Genomic DNA, 17420 nt, shown 5'->3' with positions numbered 1-17420 from the left:
TGCACCCCTCCGGCCCTGAACCCGACCCGGCCTGCACCCCTCCATCCCCAGACTCCACCCAGTTCCCTGGGCTCTGCAGCCCTCTGTCCCTGCCACCCTGCACCTCTCTGTCCCCAGACCCCACCAGGCCTGCACTCTGGGCCTCTGCACCCCTGCATCCCCAGGACTCCCTGGATCCTCCACCCCTGGCTTGTGCCCCCAGCCTGTTCCCCGGGACCCCAGGCCCTGTACCCCTGCGACCCCTGCTCTCCTCCATCCCTGCACCCACCCAGCCTGCACTCCGAGACCCTCCGTTCCTGGGACCCTCCAACTCGGCTTGCACCTGGGACCCCTGGGCCCCTCCATCCTTGAACCCCACCCAGCCTGCACCCCAGGACCCTGGATACCCCATGTCCAGGACCCTCCACCCCTGGACCTGACCCCTCCCTGCACCTCAGGTCCCCAGACACCTCTGCCTCCAGATCCCCTGGCCCCTCCACCTCTGGCCGAAACCCCTGCCTGCACCCCGGGCTCCTCCATCCCTGGACCCCACTCGGCCTGCATTCCTGGGTCCCCTCCATGCCCTGGCCCTGCACCCCTACCCACCACCCCGGGACCCTCCAACCCTGGGACGTGTACTCCCATCTGCTCCTCCATTCCAGGACCCCAACCCACTGTCCCTAGGACCTGCATCCCAGGATGCGAGAGTCCTTCACTCTCACCTGAGACCCCCACCATCCCCAGTCCTCACCACCTCAGTCCGTAACCCCCAGCCTATGACCCCAGAACTCCAGGACCCCTCCCTCCAGGGGTCCTGCTATTTCCTCCACCCCCACCCATGACCCCCAAGACCCCTTCCTCTTCCCCCACCATCCAGGGACCCTGTCACTCCCACCCGCACCCCCGTGCCCCAAGACCCCTGGGCCGCTCCCTCCCTGTGTCATCCCCGCTGCCTCCAGAGCCACTAACCCCCACCGGAGACCCCCAGGCTCAGCACATGATCTCAATCAGGGACCCTCAAACCATGCCGCTCCCCTCCAGGGATACCCCTGCCTGCCCTTCAGTCCAGATTGTAGACTACTGCCCACAGCTACTCAGCCCCAGACCTCCACCTCAGCCAGAGACCCCTGGGCTGTGCCGCCTCCCACTTCAGTGACCACTCGCCTCCAGCTCCACCACTGCCAGGCTCCTGACCCTGGGCCCTGCCACCGCCTGTGCCACATCCTATGACCCCCTGCCACCAGGCCACCACCCTAGACTCCCGCCCAGACTCCCACCTTTCAGCCCTTCCAACCCAGAGACCCCCAGCTCCGGGGTCCCTCCCTCCCCAGCCCCCAGGCCTCCTTTCTGGGAAAGAAGCGGGTTTGGTCCAGTATCGGTCTCTGCCAGTGTGCCAGGCACTGGCCCCAGGCCCCAGGTTCCCCCCACTCCCGGGTCCCTCTTACCCTGCCCCTCATTGGCTGGGGGGGAGGCAGGGGCTGGGTTTTGTTGTTGCGGGGCCTGGAGGGGTTGGGTCCTGCCCTCCCTTCTGACCTTCGGGTGCTTTTGTTAACCTGATCTGGCTTCTTCCTGGGTGTTTATGGGCAGCTGGGTGTCTTCTGGCGGGCTCCTGCCCCTGGATGGTTCCGGGACCTCCTGTGGCTCGTGCCGTCCCTGTCTCTGTCGTCCTTAGCTGCTGGGCCTCCCCTAGCTTGGAGTGGGGGGCGGTGGGTTTGCCCCCTCCGCCTGTGTGGTCTTCGTGCTCTTTGGGGAGGGGCGGGTTGGTTGCAGCTGGAACTCACCCCACAGCAGGTTGGAGAACCCCAGGCTTTCTGTTTGAGGGGGCAGGTGGGGCCCCTTGAGCGCCGGCTGACCTTGGGACATGTACGCGATTGCACTTGAGGGACTGCTGGCTCGGTTGCAAAGTGGGGAGGATGGAGGCAGGACAAGGACCCCTTGGAGAAAAGTAGGCCAGGGGTCTGCCCCTGGGGGGCTCAGGAGAGGGCAGTGAGGCCCAGCGGGAGATGGCAGCGAGGTAAGGTGGGCGGGCCTGGAACAGCGGACCCTCGACGTGGGGTTAGGGGTGTGGACCTTCACTCAGCTCAAATCTGAGTACAACTTTTGACTCCCACAAACTTAGCTAGGAACTTAACTAGGAACGGCTTCTCACCGACCGGAGGCCTTGTGAGGACACCTAGTCTGTGCACACCCCGCTTCCTGTTCTCACAATAACGGAGGCTGGAGACCAGAAAATATACTCAGAAAAGCCTAAGGGACCAGGCGTGGGGGTCACGCCTGGAATCCCAGCACTTTGGGAGGCTGAGGCAGGTGGATCATCTGAGGTCAGGAGATTGAGACCAGCCTGGCCAACACAGTGAATCCCTGTCTCCACAAAAATACAAAAATTAACCGGGCATGGTGGCGCACGTCTGTAATCCCAGCTACTCAGGAGGCTGAGGCAGGAGAATCTCGTGAACCCAGGAGGCAGCGGTTGCAGGGAACAGAGATTGCGCCGCTGTACTCCAGCCCAGGCGACACAGTGACACTCCATCTCAAAAAAATAAAAATAAAGGACAGGCTGGGCGCGGTGGCTCACGCCTGTAATCCCAGCACTTTGGGAGGCCGAGGCAGGTGAATCATGAGGTCAGGAGTTCGAGACCATCCTGGCCAACACGGTGAAACCCCGTCTCTACTAAAAATACAAAAAATTAGCCGGGCGTGGTGGTGGGCACCTGTAATCCCAGCTACTCGGGAGGCTGAGGCAGGAGAGTGACTTGAACCTGGGAGGCAGAGGTTGCAGTGAGCCAAGACTGCGCCATTGCACTGCAGCCTGGGTGACAAGAGCGAGACTCTGTCTCAAAAAAAAGGAAAAAAAAAAGTGAAAGGAGAAAACCTGTTTGCTGTTCGCACAGTGGAAGTGACCATCATGAAGGCCTCTGTCCTTGTGTTCATGTTGAGGGCTGAGGAGGAGTAGGAGGGCGGGTCTCTCTGTCTCGGGGGTGGCAGAGGTGGAAGGCGAGGCAGGAGAGGCCGGCACCCTTGGGGCAACCTATATTGGAAACATTCATGTATCAGTGGACTCGTGCAGTTCAAAACCGCCTTGTTGAAAGGTCATCTGTATTTCCTGAGCATTTCAGGAGGGCTGAAAATGGAGAGGGGGCACTGACCTGGTCCAGAACGACCCCCTGAGCAAGTGATGTTGACGGGGAATGCCGTGCCCCTGGCTCAGGGATGGAAGGCCCAGAGCCCAGAGGAGCTGGGCAAGTGGGAGCCATGGCAAGGCCGGAGCAGGAGGAGTGAGGGAAGCCCTGTGGCCCAGCATGACCAGATCCGCGTTGAGGGTGGAATGCGCCATGGAGGGGCCCAGGAGTGAGGCTGGGAAGCAGCAGCTGCAGACTCTAGGCGGGAGACAGCGGGGGGGCTCGGTGGGGATGGCAGAAATGAGGGGTAGAGGATGCAGGTCCTCTTTGGAGGAAGCGAGTTCCTGTGGCCAGGAGAGGAGGCAGCTTGGCAGGTGAGGGCTTGGGGGGCTGCAGCGGGGGTCCCCAGACTTCTGGCTGAAGTATCACAAGCCAGGACAGGCTCAGGAGGGACAAGTACTGGCTTGGATGTGTTTGCGGCACCTAGGGCTGAGAGGTCTGCAGAGCAGCGCGTCCCAAGTGCCTTGTGCCTCAGTTTCCATGCCTGTGAAACGGGGTCACTCAGACACGTCTGTCCCAGGGCTGTGGGAACAAACGGACCCGATGCAGTGCTGACAGCCACAGGCCACACAGCAGATAGAAAACAGCAGTTGAGGCCGGGCGCAGTGGCTCACGCCTGTAATCCCAGCACTTTGGGAGGCCGAGGCAGGTGGACACCTGAGGTCAGGAGTTTGAGACCAGACTGGCCAACATGGCAAAACCCTGTCTCTACTAAAAATACAAAAATTAGCCGGGCGTGGTGGTGCCCACCTGTAATCCCAGCTACCAGGAGGCTGAGGCAGGAGAAACGCTTGAATCTGGAAGGCAGAAATTGCAGTGAGCCGAGATCGCGCCTGGGTGACAGGGCAAGACTCCGTCTTGAAAAAAAAAACTGGGGGTACGTCGGGAAGAACTGGGGGTGCTGGAATAAAGCCTGGAGTTTAATGATGAGCGGAGAGGGGCCGGGGCCTTGCCGGCTGTGGGGAGAGCAGGTGGCCTGGACTTGGGCGTGGTCCCGGGCTGGGGTGCAGGGTGAGCTGAGACATGGCAGAGAGGAGGCTGGGAGCAGGCCTTGGCGGTGGCCCCAGTGTCTGGGACCGTAGCACAGGGGTTGGCATTTGTGCTGGGGAGGAGGCCAGGGTTGCACGTGGCTTCTAGGCTGTTCCCCGGTCCTAGACGAGCACCCGTCCCATCTCACCGCTTTGGAGCCTGGTACACAGTAGGCATGCAATGATTGTGCATTGAATGATCTGGGGGGGTTAAACATCTCATTCTCTCGTGGGGCTCCAAGGGAGGACTGAAGATCTCCAGGGTTGCACTTTGGTAGATGTACACATCGGCCGGTCCCATGAAGTTAGTATCTAAAATACCTTGTTTTTCTTTTTTTTTGAGATCGACTCTCACCCTGTCACCCAGGCTGGAGTGCAGTGGCGAGATCTCAGTTCACTGTGATCTATGCCTCCTGGACTCAAGTGATTCTGGTGCCTCAGCCTCCTGAGTAGCTGGGACTACAGGTGCCCACCACCACGCCCGGCTAATTTTTTGTATTTTTTTAGTAGAGATGGGGTTTCACCGTGTTAACCAGGATGTTCTCGATCCCCTGACCTTGTGATCTGCCTGCCTTGGCCTCCCAGAGTGCTCAGACTGCAGGCGTGAGCCCCCGCGCCTGGCCAATTTTTGTATTTTTAATAGAGACGGCGTTTTGCCATGTTGGCCAGGCTGGTCTCGAACTCCTGACCTTAAGTGATCCACCCACCCCAGCCTCCCAAAGTGCTGGGAGTGGAAGCATGAGCCACTGCACCTGGCCTCCCCCCCCCGCCTTTTTTTTTTTGAGACAGAATCTTGCTCTGTTGTCCAGGCTGGAATACAGTGGTGTGATCTCCGCATGCCGTAGCCTTCAGCTCCCTGGCTCAAGTGATTCTCCTGTCGCAGCCTCCTGAGTAGCTAGGATTATAGGTGCGTCCCACTACGCCTGGCTAATTTTTGTATTTTTAGTAGAAACAGTATTTCTGTCTTGTTGCCCAGGCTGGTGGTGAACTCCTGAGCTCAGGTGATCCACCCACCTTGGCCTCCCAAAGTGCTGAGATTACAGGCATGAGCCACTGCACCAAGCCTAAAATATCTTTATTCACTGTATCACGGAACTGTCATCAATGTAGTGAGGTCTAGATGTAGGACAGTCTGGCTGGGCACGGTGGATCACGCCTATTATCCCAGCACATTGGGAGGCCGAGTCAGGCAGATCACGAGGTCGGGAGTTCGAGACCGGCCTGGCCAACATGGTGAAACCCCGTCTCTACTAAAAATACAAAAAATTAGCCTGGCGTGATGGTGGGCACCTGTAATCCCAGCTACTCGGGAGGCTGAGGCAGGAGAATGGCTCGAACCTCCAGCCTGGGCGACAGAGCAAGACTCTGTCTTTAAAAAGAAAAAAAAAACCACATACACAAAAATTAGCTGGGCGTGGTGGTGGGCACCTGTAGTCCCAGCTACTCAGGGAGGCTGAGGCCGGAGAATCGTTTGAACCCGGGAGGTGGAGGTTGCAGTGAGCCAAGATTGCACCATTGCACTCCAGCCTCGGCGACAGAGCGAGACTCTGTCTTGGAAAAAAAAAAAAAGGTAGAACAGTGCGTTCTGGGGTCTCCTGTTTCACTGACTGCGTTGTGAATCCTTATTCCCATAACACGTTTGATGATGGCTGCTTAACGGTATGTTTTGAGAACTGCTCACCAAATTCTTCCCAACGTTATTCTTTGTGAAGACTTTTCAGGCTGAGTGCAGTGGCCCACATCTGTCATCCCGGCACTTTGGTAGGCTGAGGTGACAGGATCACTTGACCCCGGGAGTTCAAGACCAACCTGGCCAATATAGCGAGACCTCATTACTTGAACATGGTGGTGTGCGCCTGTGGTCCCTGCTACTTAGGAGGCTCAGGTAGGAAGATCACCTTAGCCTGGGAGGTCGCCGCTGCAGTGAGCCATGATCCCACCACTGCACTCCAGCCTGGGCGATAGAGTGAGACTCTGTCTCTAAAAATAAAATAAAATAAATCTGGGCACAGTGGCTCACGCCTGTAATCCCAGCACTTTGGGAGGCCGAGGTGGGTGGATCACCTGAGGTCAGGAGTTCGAGACCAGCTTGGTCAACACAGTGAAACTCTGTCTGTAGTAAAAATACAAAAATTACCCAGGCATGGTGGTGTGCGCCTGCTACTCGGGAGACTGAGGCAGGAGAATCGCTTAAACCTGGGAGGTGGATGTTGTGGTGAGCTGAGATCGCACCACTGCACTCCAGCCTGGGCAAGAGAGCGAGACTCCGCCTAAAAAAAAAAAAAAATACCGGGCGTGGATCACCTGAGGTCAGGAATTTGAGACCAGCCCAGCCAACATGGTGAAACCCTGTCTCTACTAAAAATACAAAATTAACCAGGCGTGGTGGTGGGCGCCTGGTATCCCAGCTACTCGGGAGGCTGAGGCAGGAGAATCACTTGAACCTGGGAAGCAGAGGTTGTGGTGAGCCGAGATCGCGCCACTGCACTCCAGCCTGGGCAACAAGAGTAAAACTCCATCTTAAAAAAAAAAAAATAGTTTCTCAGCTGGTCTGACACATTTACTCTTCTAGAATCAGTCACCCACATCCAACCATCTGTCCACCGTACAGATACTCATTGAAATACAATGCTGGCTACAGGAGGTGAATGTGACAGAAGAACATCTCCTTCCTTGTGAAACTTATATTCTGTGTTTTATTATTATTATTATTATTATTTTTTGAGACAGAGTCTCGCTGTGTCGCCCGGGCTGGAGTGCAGTGGCCGGATCTCAGCTCACTGCAAGCTCTGCCTCCCGGGTTCACATCATTCTCCTGCCTCAGCCTCCCGAGTAGCTGGGACTACAGGCGCCGCCACCTCGCCCGGCTAGTTTTTTGTATTTTTTAGTAGAGACAGGGTTTCACCGTGTTAGCCAGGATGGTCTCAATCTCCTGACCTCGTGATCCACCCGCCTCAGCCTCCCAAAGTGCTGGGATTACAGGCTTGAGCCACCGCGCCCAGCCTATTACTATTTTTGAGACGGAGTCTCGCTGTGTCGCCCAGGCTGGAGTGCAGTGATGCGATCTCAACTCACTGCAAAGCTCTGCCTCCCGGGTTCCAGCAGTTCTCCTGCCTCAGCCTCCTGAGTAGCTGGAATTACAGGCACCCGCCACCACGCCGGCTAATTTTTGTATTTTTAGAGACGGGGTTTCACCGTGTTGGCTGGGCTGGTGTCGAACTCCTGACCTCAGGCTATCCTCGGCCTCCCAAAGTACTGGGATTACAGGTGTGAGCCACTGCGCCCGGCCTGAGGTGGGAAGATCTTTTGAAGCCAAGAGTTTGCTACCAGTGTGGGCACCATAGTGAGACCTTGCCAATGTAAAACGAAACCAAAACAGGTAAAAGACCCAGGTGCCGGCAAGTTCACGTGAGGAGTCAGAGAGTAAATATTTCTGGCAGGCGATACTGTCTCAGTTGCAACTACTTAATTCTGCAGGACAGAAAGCCATAAATCAACAACATGTAAATGAGCAAGTATAGCCATATTCTAATAAAACTTTATTGGCCCGGTGCGGTGGCTCACACCTGTAATCCTGGCACTTTGGGAGGCCGAGGTGGGAGGATCACCTCAGGTCAGGAGTTCAAGACCAGCCTGGCCAACATGGTGATACCCCATCTCTACTAAAAATACAAAAATTGGCCAGGCACGGTGGCTCACGCCTGTAATCCCAGCACTTTGGGAGGCTGAGGCAGGTGGATCATGAGGTCAGTAGTTCAAGACCAGCCTGGCCAAGATGATAAAACCCTGTCTGTACAAAAAAAAACAAAAATTAGTCGGGCATGGTGGCGGGCGCCTGTAATCCCAGCTATGTGGGAGGCTGAGGCAGGAGAATTACTTGAACCTGGGCAGCAGAGGTTGCAGCGAGCTGAGATTGCGCCACTGCAATCCAGCCTGGGTGATAGAGTGAGACTGTGTCTCAAAAAAATAAAAAATAAAAAAATTAGCTGGTCGTGGTGGTGGGCACTCGTAATCCCAGCTACTCAGGAGGCTGAGGCAGGAGAATCGCTTGAATCTGGGAGGCGGAGGTTGCAGTGAGCTGAGATAATGCCAGTGCACTCCAGCCTGGTTAACAAAAGTGAAAACTCTGTCTCAAAAAAAAAAAAAAAAAAAAACTTTATTTACAAAAAGCAAGTGGTGGGTCAGATTCACTCTAAGGGCCATAGTTTACCAGCCCCTGGCCTGATGGTGCCTGATGGTCTTGAGAATCAGTTCGTCAAGTGATAAAGGAATTTATCAAGGAGATTGGTCTTTCTAAAGACATAAATTACATGTTAAGGTTTTGATTTAGTTGTTTTACAGCTCAGTGGTGGGATCTTGGCTCACTGTAACCTCCAGCTCCTGGGTTCAAGAGATTCCCTTACTTCAGCCTCCTGAGTAGCTGGGCTTACAGGCGCCAGCTGGCATACTAGGCTGATTTTTTTGTATTTTTAGTAGAGATGGGGTTTCACTATGTTGGCCAAGCTGGTCTCGAACTCCTGACCTCGTGATCTACACACCTCAGTCTCCCAAAGTGCTGGGATATCAGGTATGAGCCACTGTGCCCAGCCTGAAAGCTGTAGATTTTTGCCTTTTTTTTTTTTTTTTTGAGACGGAGTCTCGCTCTGTCGCCAGGCTGGAGTGCAGTGACGCGATCTCAGCTCACTACAAGCTCCGCCTCCCGGGTTCACGCCATTCTCCTGCCTCAGCCTCCTGAGTAGCTGGCATGTTTACTTTTATCTGCTTTGAACTATTTCTTCCTGAAGCCTTGTTAGGTTTAACAGTTTCTCTGTGGATTCTGTGGTCTTGTGCTCTGCAGTAGAGTATCCTGTAGTAACGGGATGGTTTGGATCTGAGCTGTCCAATACTAGACACTCATGTGGCCAGTAAGGACTACAGATGTGGACAGAGTGACCCAGGAGTTGAATACTGAATTCAGCTGAATTTGGATTTAGATTTAAATAGCCATGTATGGCTAGTATTGACTCCTTGGACTCTTAGATTAAAAAAAAAAATTTTTTTTTTTTTTTTGAGATGGAGTCTCACTCTGTCGCCCAGGCTGGAGTGCAGTGGCACGATCTTGGCTCACTGCAAGCTCCGCCTCCCGAGTTCACGCCATTCTCCTGCCTCAAACTCCCGAGTAGCTGGGACTACAGGCGCCCGCCACCTCGCCCGGCTAATTTTTTGTATTTTTAGTAGAGACAGTGTTTCACCATGTTAGCCAGGATGGTCTTGATCTCCTGACCTTGTGATCCGCCCGCCTCAGCCTCCCAAAGTGCTGGGATTACAGGCGTGAGCCACCGCGCCCGGCCTTTAAATTAAAAAAATTTTTTTTTAGAGACAGGGTCTCACTCTGTCACCCACACTGGAGTGCAGTGGCTCGATCATAGCTCACTGCATCCTCCAGCTCCTGGACTCAAGCAGTCCTCCCACCTTAGCCTCCCAAGTAGCTGGGACTACAGACATGCACCACCATGCTCAGCTAATTTTTTTATGTTTAGTAGAGATGGGGTCTTGCTATGTTGCCCAGGCTGGTCTTGAACTTGTGTGTTGAGGTGATCCTCCCAACTCGGCCTCCCAAAGCACTGGGATTACAGGCGTGAGCCACTGCGCCCGACCCAGTTTGGTATTTTTAGTAGAGACGGGCTTTCATTATATTGGTCAGGCTGGTCTCAAACTCCTGACCTCATGCACCTGGCTAAAAATTAATTTTAAGGGCCGGGCGCAGTGGCTCACACCTGTATTCCCAGCACTTTGGGAGTCCGAGACGGGCAGATCACGAGGTCAGGAGATCGAGACCATCCTGGCTAACACGGTGAAACCCCATCTCTACTAAAAAAATCCAAAAAATTAGCCGGGTGTGGTGGCGGGCGCCTGTAGTCCCAGCTGCATGGGAGGCTGAGGCAGGAGAATGGCGTGAACCCAGGAGGCGGAGCTTGCCGTGAACCGACATCGCACCACCGCACTCCAGCCTGGGTGACAGAGCAAGACTCCATCTAAAAAAAATAATAATAATAATTTTAAAAATTAGCCAGGCATGGAGGTGCATGCCCCAGTCTCAGGTACTCAGGAGGCTGGAGTAGGAGGATCTCTTAAGCCCAGGAAGTCAAGCCTGCAGTGAGCTGTGATCACACCACTGCAGTCCAGCCTGGGTGACAGAGTGAGACCCCTTCTCAAAAAAGAAAATGTTAAACGTCAGGGTCATTCCACTCCAAGGCTTTTATGCAAGAGAAAGGGAATCTAGGGCCTCACACAGCCTCGTGCATGAGCGCTCAGGGTGGCACGATTCACAGTAGCTCAAAACCGGAAATCCCGCAGATCAGCCGGTGAGTGCACAAACCAACCGCGGCCCACAGATTCGATGGAATTTTTTTTTTTTTTTTTTTTTTTTTTTTTTTTTTTGAGACAGAGTCTCGCTGTGTCGCCCAGGCTGGAGTGCAGTGGCGCGATCTTGGCTCACTGCAAGCTCCGCCTCCCGGGTTCACGCCATTCTCCTGCCTCAGCCTCCCGAGTAGCTGGGACTACAGGCGCCCACAACCGCGCCCGGCTAATTTTTTGTATTTTTAGTAGAGACGGGGTTTCACCGTGGTCTCGATCTCCTGACCTTGTGATCCGCCCGCCTCGGCCTCCCAAAGTGCTGGGATTACAGGCGTGAGCCACCGCGCCCGGCCTCGATGGAATTTGACAGTCAAAAGAATTCCTTTAGGCCAGGCGCAGTGGCTCATGCCTGTAATCCCAGCACTTTGGGAGGCCGAGGCGGGTGGCTCACTTGAGGTCAGGAGATCAAGACCAGCCTAGGCAACATGACGAAACCCTATCTCTACTAAAAACACAAAAAATAACCAGGTGTGGTGGTGCACGCCTGTTATCCCAGCTGCTCGGGGGGCTGAGGCAGGAGAATCACTTTTTTGGTAGAGATGGGGTCTTTCTATTTTGCTGAGGCTTGTCTCAAACTCCTGGGCTCAAGTAATCCTCCTGCCTCAGTCTCCCGAAGTGCTGGGATTACAGGCATGAGCCACGACTCCTGGCCTTATTTTATTTTAGATTCAGGGGGTATATGTGAAGGTTTGTTATGTGAACCCTAAATATTTGAGACAGGTCTGAAGTCAATTTAGAAAGTTTATTTTGCCTGGCTGGGCACGGTGGCTCACGCCTGTATTCCCAGCACTTTGGGAGGCCGAGGCAGGCGGATCACCTGAGGTCAGGAGTTTGAGACGAGCCTGAACAACATAGAGAAACCCCATCTCTACTAAAAATACAAAATTAGCCAGGCGTGGTGGCACATGCCTATAATCCCAGCTACTCGGGAGGCTGAGGCAGGAGAACCGCTTGCACCCGGGAGGCAGATTTTGTGGTGACCCGAGATCGCGCCATTGCACTCCAGCCTGGGCGACAAGAGCAGAAACTCCGTCTCCAAAAAAAAAAAAAAAAAACACAGTTCATTTTGCCAACATGAAGGACGCGTGCCCGTGACAGCCTCAGGAGGTCCTGACGGTATGTTACCAAGGTGGTCGGGGCACAGGTTGCTTTTAAACGTGTTAGGGGGACATGAGACATCAGTCAGTATATGTAAGATGCACATTGGTCCGGTCCAGAAAGCGGGGAAACTCTTAACAGGGAGGGGCTTCCGGTCATAGGTGAGAGAGACCATTGCGCCGTTCTGAGTTTCTGCTGAGCCTTTCCAAAGGCAGTGATGCATTTCTCTCTGAGCAGAGGGATGGCTGAGTTCTCTCTGTCCCTTGTCCACACGGAATTCGCTTGTGGACAGATTGGGAGGGAGGTATGTAGCCTTTTCATCTTGGTCACTGTCGTTTTAAGGAATAGAACGGGAGGCTGGTTTGCCCTAAGCGGTTCCCAGCTTGATTTTTTCCCTTTTCCCTTTGGCTTAGTGATTTTGGGGTCCAGAGATTCGTGTCTCTCTCTGTCTCTCTTTTCTTTCTTTCTTTTCTTTCCCTGCCTCCCTTCCTTTCTTTCTTTCTTCATTTTTCTTTTTTTTCTTTCTTTCTCTCTTTTTTTTTTTTCTGACGGAGTTTCGCTCTTGTCGCCCAGGCTGGAGTGCAGTGGTGGGATCTCAGCTCACCACACCCTCCGCCTCCCAGGTTCAAGCACTTCTCCTGCCTCAGCCTCCCGAGTAGCTGGGATTACAGGCGCGCATCACCACACCCGGCTAACTTTGTATTTTTAGTAGAGATGGGATTTCTCCGTGTTGGTCAGGCTGGTCTTGAACTCCCAACCTCATGTGATCGCCCACCTTGGCCTCCCAAAGTACTGGGATTACAGGTGTGAACCACTGCGCCTAACCTTTTGTTTTTTGAGACAGGGTCTTGCCCTGTCGCCCAGGCTGGAGTGCAGTGGCATGATCTCAGCTCACTGCAACCTCCACCTCCCGGGTTCACGCCATTCTCCTGCCTCAGCCTCCTGAGTAGCTGGGATTACAGGCACGCGCCACTGTACCTGGCTAATTTTTGCATTTTTTTAGTAGAGATGGGGTTTCACCATGTTGGCCAGGCTGGTCTTGAACTCCTGACCTTGTGATCTGCCTCCCTCGGCTTCCCAAAGTGCTGGGATTACAGGGGTGAGCTCCTGCACCCGGCCTATGTGTGGCTAATTTTTAAACTTTTTGTAGAAAAAAAGGCAAGGTGGAGTCTTGCTGCATGGCCCAGTCTGGTCTCCAGCTCTTGGGCTCAAGTGATCCTCCTGTCTTGGTCTCCCAAACAAAGTGGTGTCTTTCTTCTGATGTTGATGTAGCCACTTCGGCTCTCGTGGTTTCATGGTTTCTCTTTTTTTTTGAGATGGAGTCTCGCTCTGTTGCCCAGGCTGGAGTGCAGTGGCGCAATCTCGGCTCACTGCCACCTCCACCTCCCGGGTTCCTGCCATTCTCCTGTCTCAGCCTCCCGAGTAGCTGGGACTACAGGCACCCGCCACCACGCCTGGCTAATTTGTAATATTTTTAGTAGAGACAGGGTTTCACCATGTTAGCCAGGATGGTCTCGATCTCCTGACCTCGTGATCCGCCCGCCTTGGTCTCCCAAAGTGCTGGGATTACAGGCGTGAGCCACCGCGCCCCGCCTTGGCTCTCATGGTTTCTCTTTGGGTGTAAAGGAAAATCTGTTTTTACTCGTCACAGTGCTTCTGGCACCAAGTGTGTGGGTTTTCCACAGCACGTGATTTCTTCATTCTTGTGGACACAAACTGGGCATCCTACTTAAATTGAGACGATCCCTCACACTCACCACCCAGAGTGGGCACAGACCCCACAGGTGCTCAGCTGAGCCCCATGCCACCCACATCAGATGCCTGTTGCAGGGGCGGGTCCCCAGGTGACCCACGCTTCTCCCTGACTAAAATCAGGAGTCCCACAGCTCTGTCCTTGAGCTTGATAATTAGCCATAATAGCTCACAGAACTTCGAGAAATAGAGTTACCAGTTTGCCCATAATCGCAGCGCTTTGGGCGACGGAACTGGGAGGATCGCTTGAGCCCAGGCGTTTTGAGGCCAACCTGGGCAACATAGCGAGTCCCTGTCTGTATAAAACAGTTAACAATTAGCTGGGCTTTGTGGCTTGTGTGTGCTCCCAGCTACTGGGAGGCTGAGGTGGGAGAATTGCTTGAGCCCAGGAGGTTGAAGCTGCAGTGAGCTATGATCGTGCCACTGCATTCCAGCCTGGGTGACAGAGTGAGACCACATTTGTAAAAACTAAAAATAAAAATGAAATAAAGATTTAATAGAGGACATTTCTTCCAGGCGCGGTGGCTCACACCTGTAATCCCAGCACTTTGGGAGGCAGAGGCAGGCGGATCATCTGACGTCAGGAGTTCGAGACCATCCTGGCCAACGTGGTGAAACCCTGTCTCTACTAAAAATACAAAAATTAGCCAGGTGGGGTGGCAGGCGCCTGGAATCCCAGCTACTCGGGAGGCTGATGCAGGAGACTCACTGGAACTTGGGAGGTGGAGGTTACAGTGAGTCGAGATCACGCCACTGCACTCCAGCCTGGGTGACAGAGGGAGACTCCATCTCAAAAATAATAATAAATAAATAAATGGCCAGGTGCGGTGGCTCATGCCTGTAATCCCAGCACTTTGGGAGGCCGAGGAGGGTGGATTACTAGGTCAGGAGTTCGAGACCAGCCTGGCCAACATGGTGAAATCCAATCTCTACTAGAAATACAAAAATTAGCCAGGCGGGATGGCGGGCACCTGTAATCCCAGCTACTCAAGAGGCTGATGCAGGAGACTCACTGGAACTCGGGAGGCGGAGGTTGCAGTGAGCTGAGATCGTGCCACTGCACTCCAGCTTGAGCAACGGAGGGAGACTCTGTCTAAAAAAAATAAAAACTGGCTGGGCGCCGTGGCTCAAGCCTGTAATCCCAGCACTTTGGGAGGCCGAGACGGGCGGATCATGAGGTCAGGAGATCGAGACCATCCTGGCTAACACAGTAAAACCCCGTCTCTACTAAAAATACAAAAAAAAACTAGCCGGGCGAGGTGGCGGGCGCCTGTAGTCCCAGCTACTCGGGAGGCTGAGGCAGGAGAATGGCGTGAACCCGGGAGGCGGAGCTTGCAGTGAGCTGAGATCCGGCCACTGCACTCCAGCCTGGGCGGCAGAGCGAGACTCCATCTCAAAAAAAGCAAAAACAAAAAACAAAACAAAAACAACAAGGACGGCCGGGCGCGGTGGCTCAAGCCTGTAATCCCAGCACTTTGGGAGGCCGAGACGGGTGGATCACGAGGTCAGGAGATCGAGACCATCCTGGATAACACGGTGAAACCCCGTCTCTACTAAGAAATACAAAAAACTAGCCGGGCGAGGTGGCGGGCGCCTGTAGTCCCAGCTACTCGGGAGGCTGAGGCCGGAGAATGGCGTGAACCCGGGAGGCGGAGCTTGCAGTGAGCTGAGATCCGGCCACTGCACTCCAGCCTGGGCTACAGAGCGAGACTCCGTCTCAAAAAAAAAAAAAAAAAAAAAAAAAAAAAAAAAAAAAAACAACAAGGACATCTTGCAGCCAGACGAAGAGGTTCACAGGTCCAGAGGGTATCCACCCACACCTGTGTCCTGTGGGCTCGGGGCAGCCACCCTCATGGCACGTGGACAAAATCACCAGCTTGGAAGCTCTGAGCTCTGTGGTTTAGGGCTCTTCATGGAGGTTTCATTGCGTAGATTAAATCACGGAATCATTGGCCCTTTGTGCACCATGCAGTTCTTTCGGTCTTTAACCTGTTTTCTTTTCTTTTTGAGATGGAGTTCCAATCTTGCTGTCCAGGCTTGAGTGCAGATCTCGGCTCACTGCCACCTTTGCCTCCTGGGTTTGTTTATTTTTTTTTTGAGACGGAGTCTCACTCTTATAGCCCAGGCTGCAGTGCAGTGGCATGATCTCAGCTCACTGCAGCCTCTGCCTCCACGGTTCAAGCTATTCTTGTGCCTCAGCCTCCTGAGTATCTGAGATTATGGGTGCCACCACACCCGGCTAAGTTTTTGTATTTTTAGTAAAGATGGGGTTTCACCATATTAGCCAGGATGGTCTCGATCTCCTGACCTTGTGAGCCACCTGCCCCGGCCTCCCAAAGTGCTGGGATTACAGGCGTGAGCCACCGTGCCTGGCACCTCCTGGGTTCTAAGTGATTCTCCTGCCTCAGCCTCCTGAGTAGCTGGGACTACAGGTATCCACCACCACACCCGGCTAATTTTTTTCTTTTTTCTTTTTTTTTTTTTTTTTGAGACAGAGTCTCGCTCTGTCGCCCAGGCTGGTGTGCAGTGGCGCAATCTCGGCTCACTGCAAGCTCTGCCTCCCGGGTTCACGCCATTCTCCTGCCTCAGCCTCCTGAGTAGCTGGGACTACAGGCACCCATCACTACACTCGGCTGATTTTGTGTATTTTTATTAGAGACGGGATTTCACCGTGTTAGCCAGGATGGTCTCGATCTCCTGACCTCGTGATCCGCCCGCCTCGGCCTCCCAAAGTGCTAGGATTACAGGTGTGAGCCACCGCGCCTGGCCCTGGCTAATTTTTGTATTTTTAGTAGAAATGGGGTTTCACCATGTTGGCCAGGCTGGTCTCGAACTCCTGATCTTAGGTGATCTGCCTGTCTCAGCCTCCCAAAGTGCTGGGATGACAAGCATGAGCCACCACACTCGTCCCCCATCCTGCGTTCTGTCTCTCTGAATCTGAGGACTCTGGGCACCTCCTAGGAGTGGATCACAAGGATTTGTCCTTCTCTGCCTGGTGTCTCTCATAGAGCGTGACATTCTCAAGGTGCATCTGTGTCAGGTCCTGCATCAGAGCCTCGTTTCTGTTTGTGGCTGGGTCGTGTTCCAGCGCGTGGGTGGCTGCGCCGTGTCTGTCGATGGACACTGGTTGTTTCCCCTGCTCGGAGCTGGGAATCATGCTGCTGTGAGCAATTGTGGATGTGTTTTTGTGTGGCCGTGTGTTCTCGATTTGTTTGAAAGGGGAAGGGGTTACAGACACATGACATGGGGCCGACCGGGCCAGGAGTGGGGCTGGGTGCTCACAGTGGGCAGAGGAGGCAGTCGCGGTGCCCGGGGGTTGGAAGGCCCATGGGGGTGTTTCCAGGGAGGGGCTCGGTGTTGGAGGAGCCCCTGCCTTGGAGGCCGGCAGAGCTGCCTGGGGACCCGCCCATGTCAGGGGGGCTCCCTGATTCCCATCTGTGCATGCCGGGCCCACTTTAGTGCCTCCTGCTTTCTGCTTCTGAACCCTCCTCAAAGGTTTTCCCCACAGGAGACCAAGATGCATTTTTAAATCAAGAAAGAGAAGTCCCACGCACAGGTACTCTATTTATGGAACATCATGTGGGAGGGAAGCGTTTGTCCTGGGTCACCGGCTGTGGGTGATGGTGGCGCAGGGCCCTGAGGCCTGGGCCGCCGAGGATGCAGCCAGGAGGGCAGACGGGCGGGTGGCAGTCCCAGTGCCCACACACTGGGGGTCAAACTCAGTGGGTTCATCCTCTGCCAGTCCTGGAGCCCAGGATCATACATCAAGGCGTCCCAGGGCAGTGCTCCCTCTGGAGGCTCAAGGGAGGATCCTCTTGCCCCACCCAGCTTCTGGGGGCTCCACATGTCCTTGGCCTGTAGCCCCATCGCTCCAGTCCCTGCGTCTGTCTCCATGCAGACACCCACTCTGTTTCTTTTTTTTTTTTTTTTGAGACGGAGTCTTGGTCTGTCACCCAAGCAGGAGTGCAATGGCGCAATCTCAGCTCAC

The 17420-nt window shown here is 54.3% G+C and overlaps 1 protein-coding gene and 1 long non-coding RNA gene across 14 annotated transcripts in view; one reads left to right on the top strand and one right to left on the bottom strand.

Annotated features, from left to right (window-relative positions):
- LOC144336987 (uncharacterized) overlaps nucleotides 1-8341 on the bottom strand; it is a 57387-nt gene extending 49046 nt beyond the window's left edge. The window contains exon 1 of the long non-coding RNA XR_013409539.1: nucleotides 7903-8341. This is a non-coding gene — a long non-coding RNA (uncharacterized LOC144336987). The remainder of the gene's footprint in view (nucleotides 1-7902) is intronic.
- The window catches only part of BTBD2 (BTB domain containing 2), a 30524-nt gene that overhangs the window by 685 nt on the left and 12419 nt on the right, over nucleotides 1-17420 (top strand). The window contains exons 1-2 of one of the 13 annotated variants that reach the window (XM_077979057.1): nucleotides 16216-16595; nucleotides 16941-16988. The exons of the other annotated variants lie outside the window; for them this stretch is intronic. Of the exons in view, the coding sequence (XP_077835183.1) occupies nucleotides 16549-16595; nucleotides 16941-16988 (95 nt within the window). The 5' untranslated portion in view covers nucleotides 16216-16548. Of the gene's footprint in view, nucleotides 1-16215; nucleotides 16596-16940; nucleotides 16989-17420 lie in introns of those variants that run through there. 13 annotated transcript variants of the gene reach the window in all.

Source organism: Macaca mulatta, chromosome 19, assembly GCF_049350105.2.
Source record: "Macaca mulatta isolate MMU2019108-1 chromosome 19, T2T-MMU8v2.0, whole genome shotgun sequence".
Classification (NCBI taxonomy): Eukaryota; Metazoa; Chordata; class Mammalia; order Primates; family Cercopithecidae; genus Macaca; species Macaca mulatta.
This window is presented reverse-complemented; position numbering and strand designations above follow the sequence as displayed.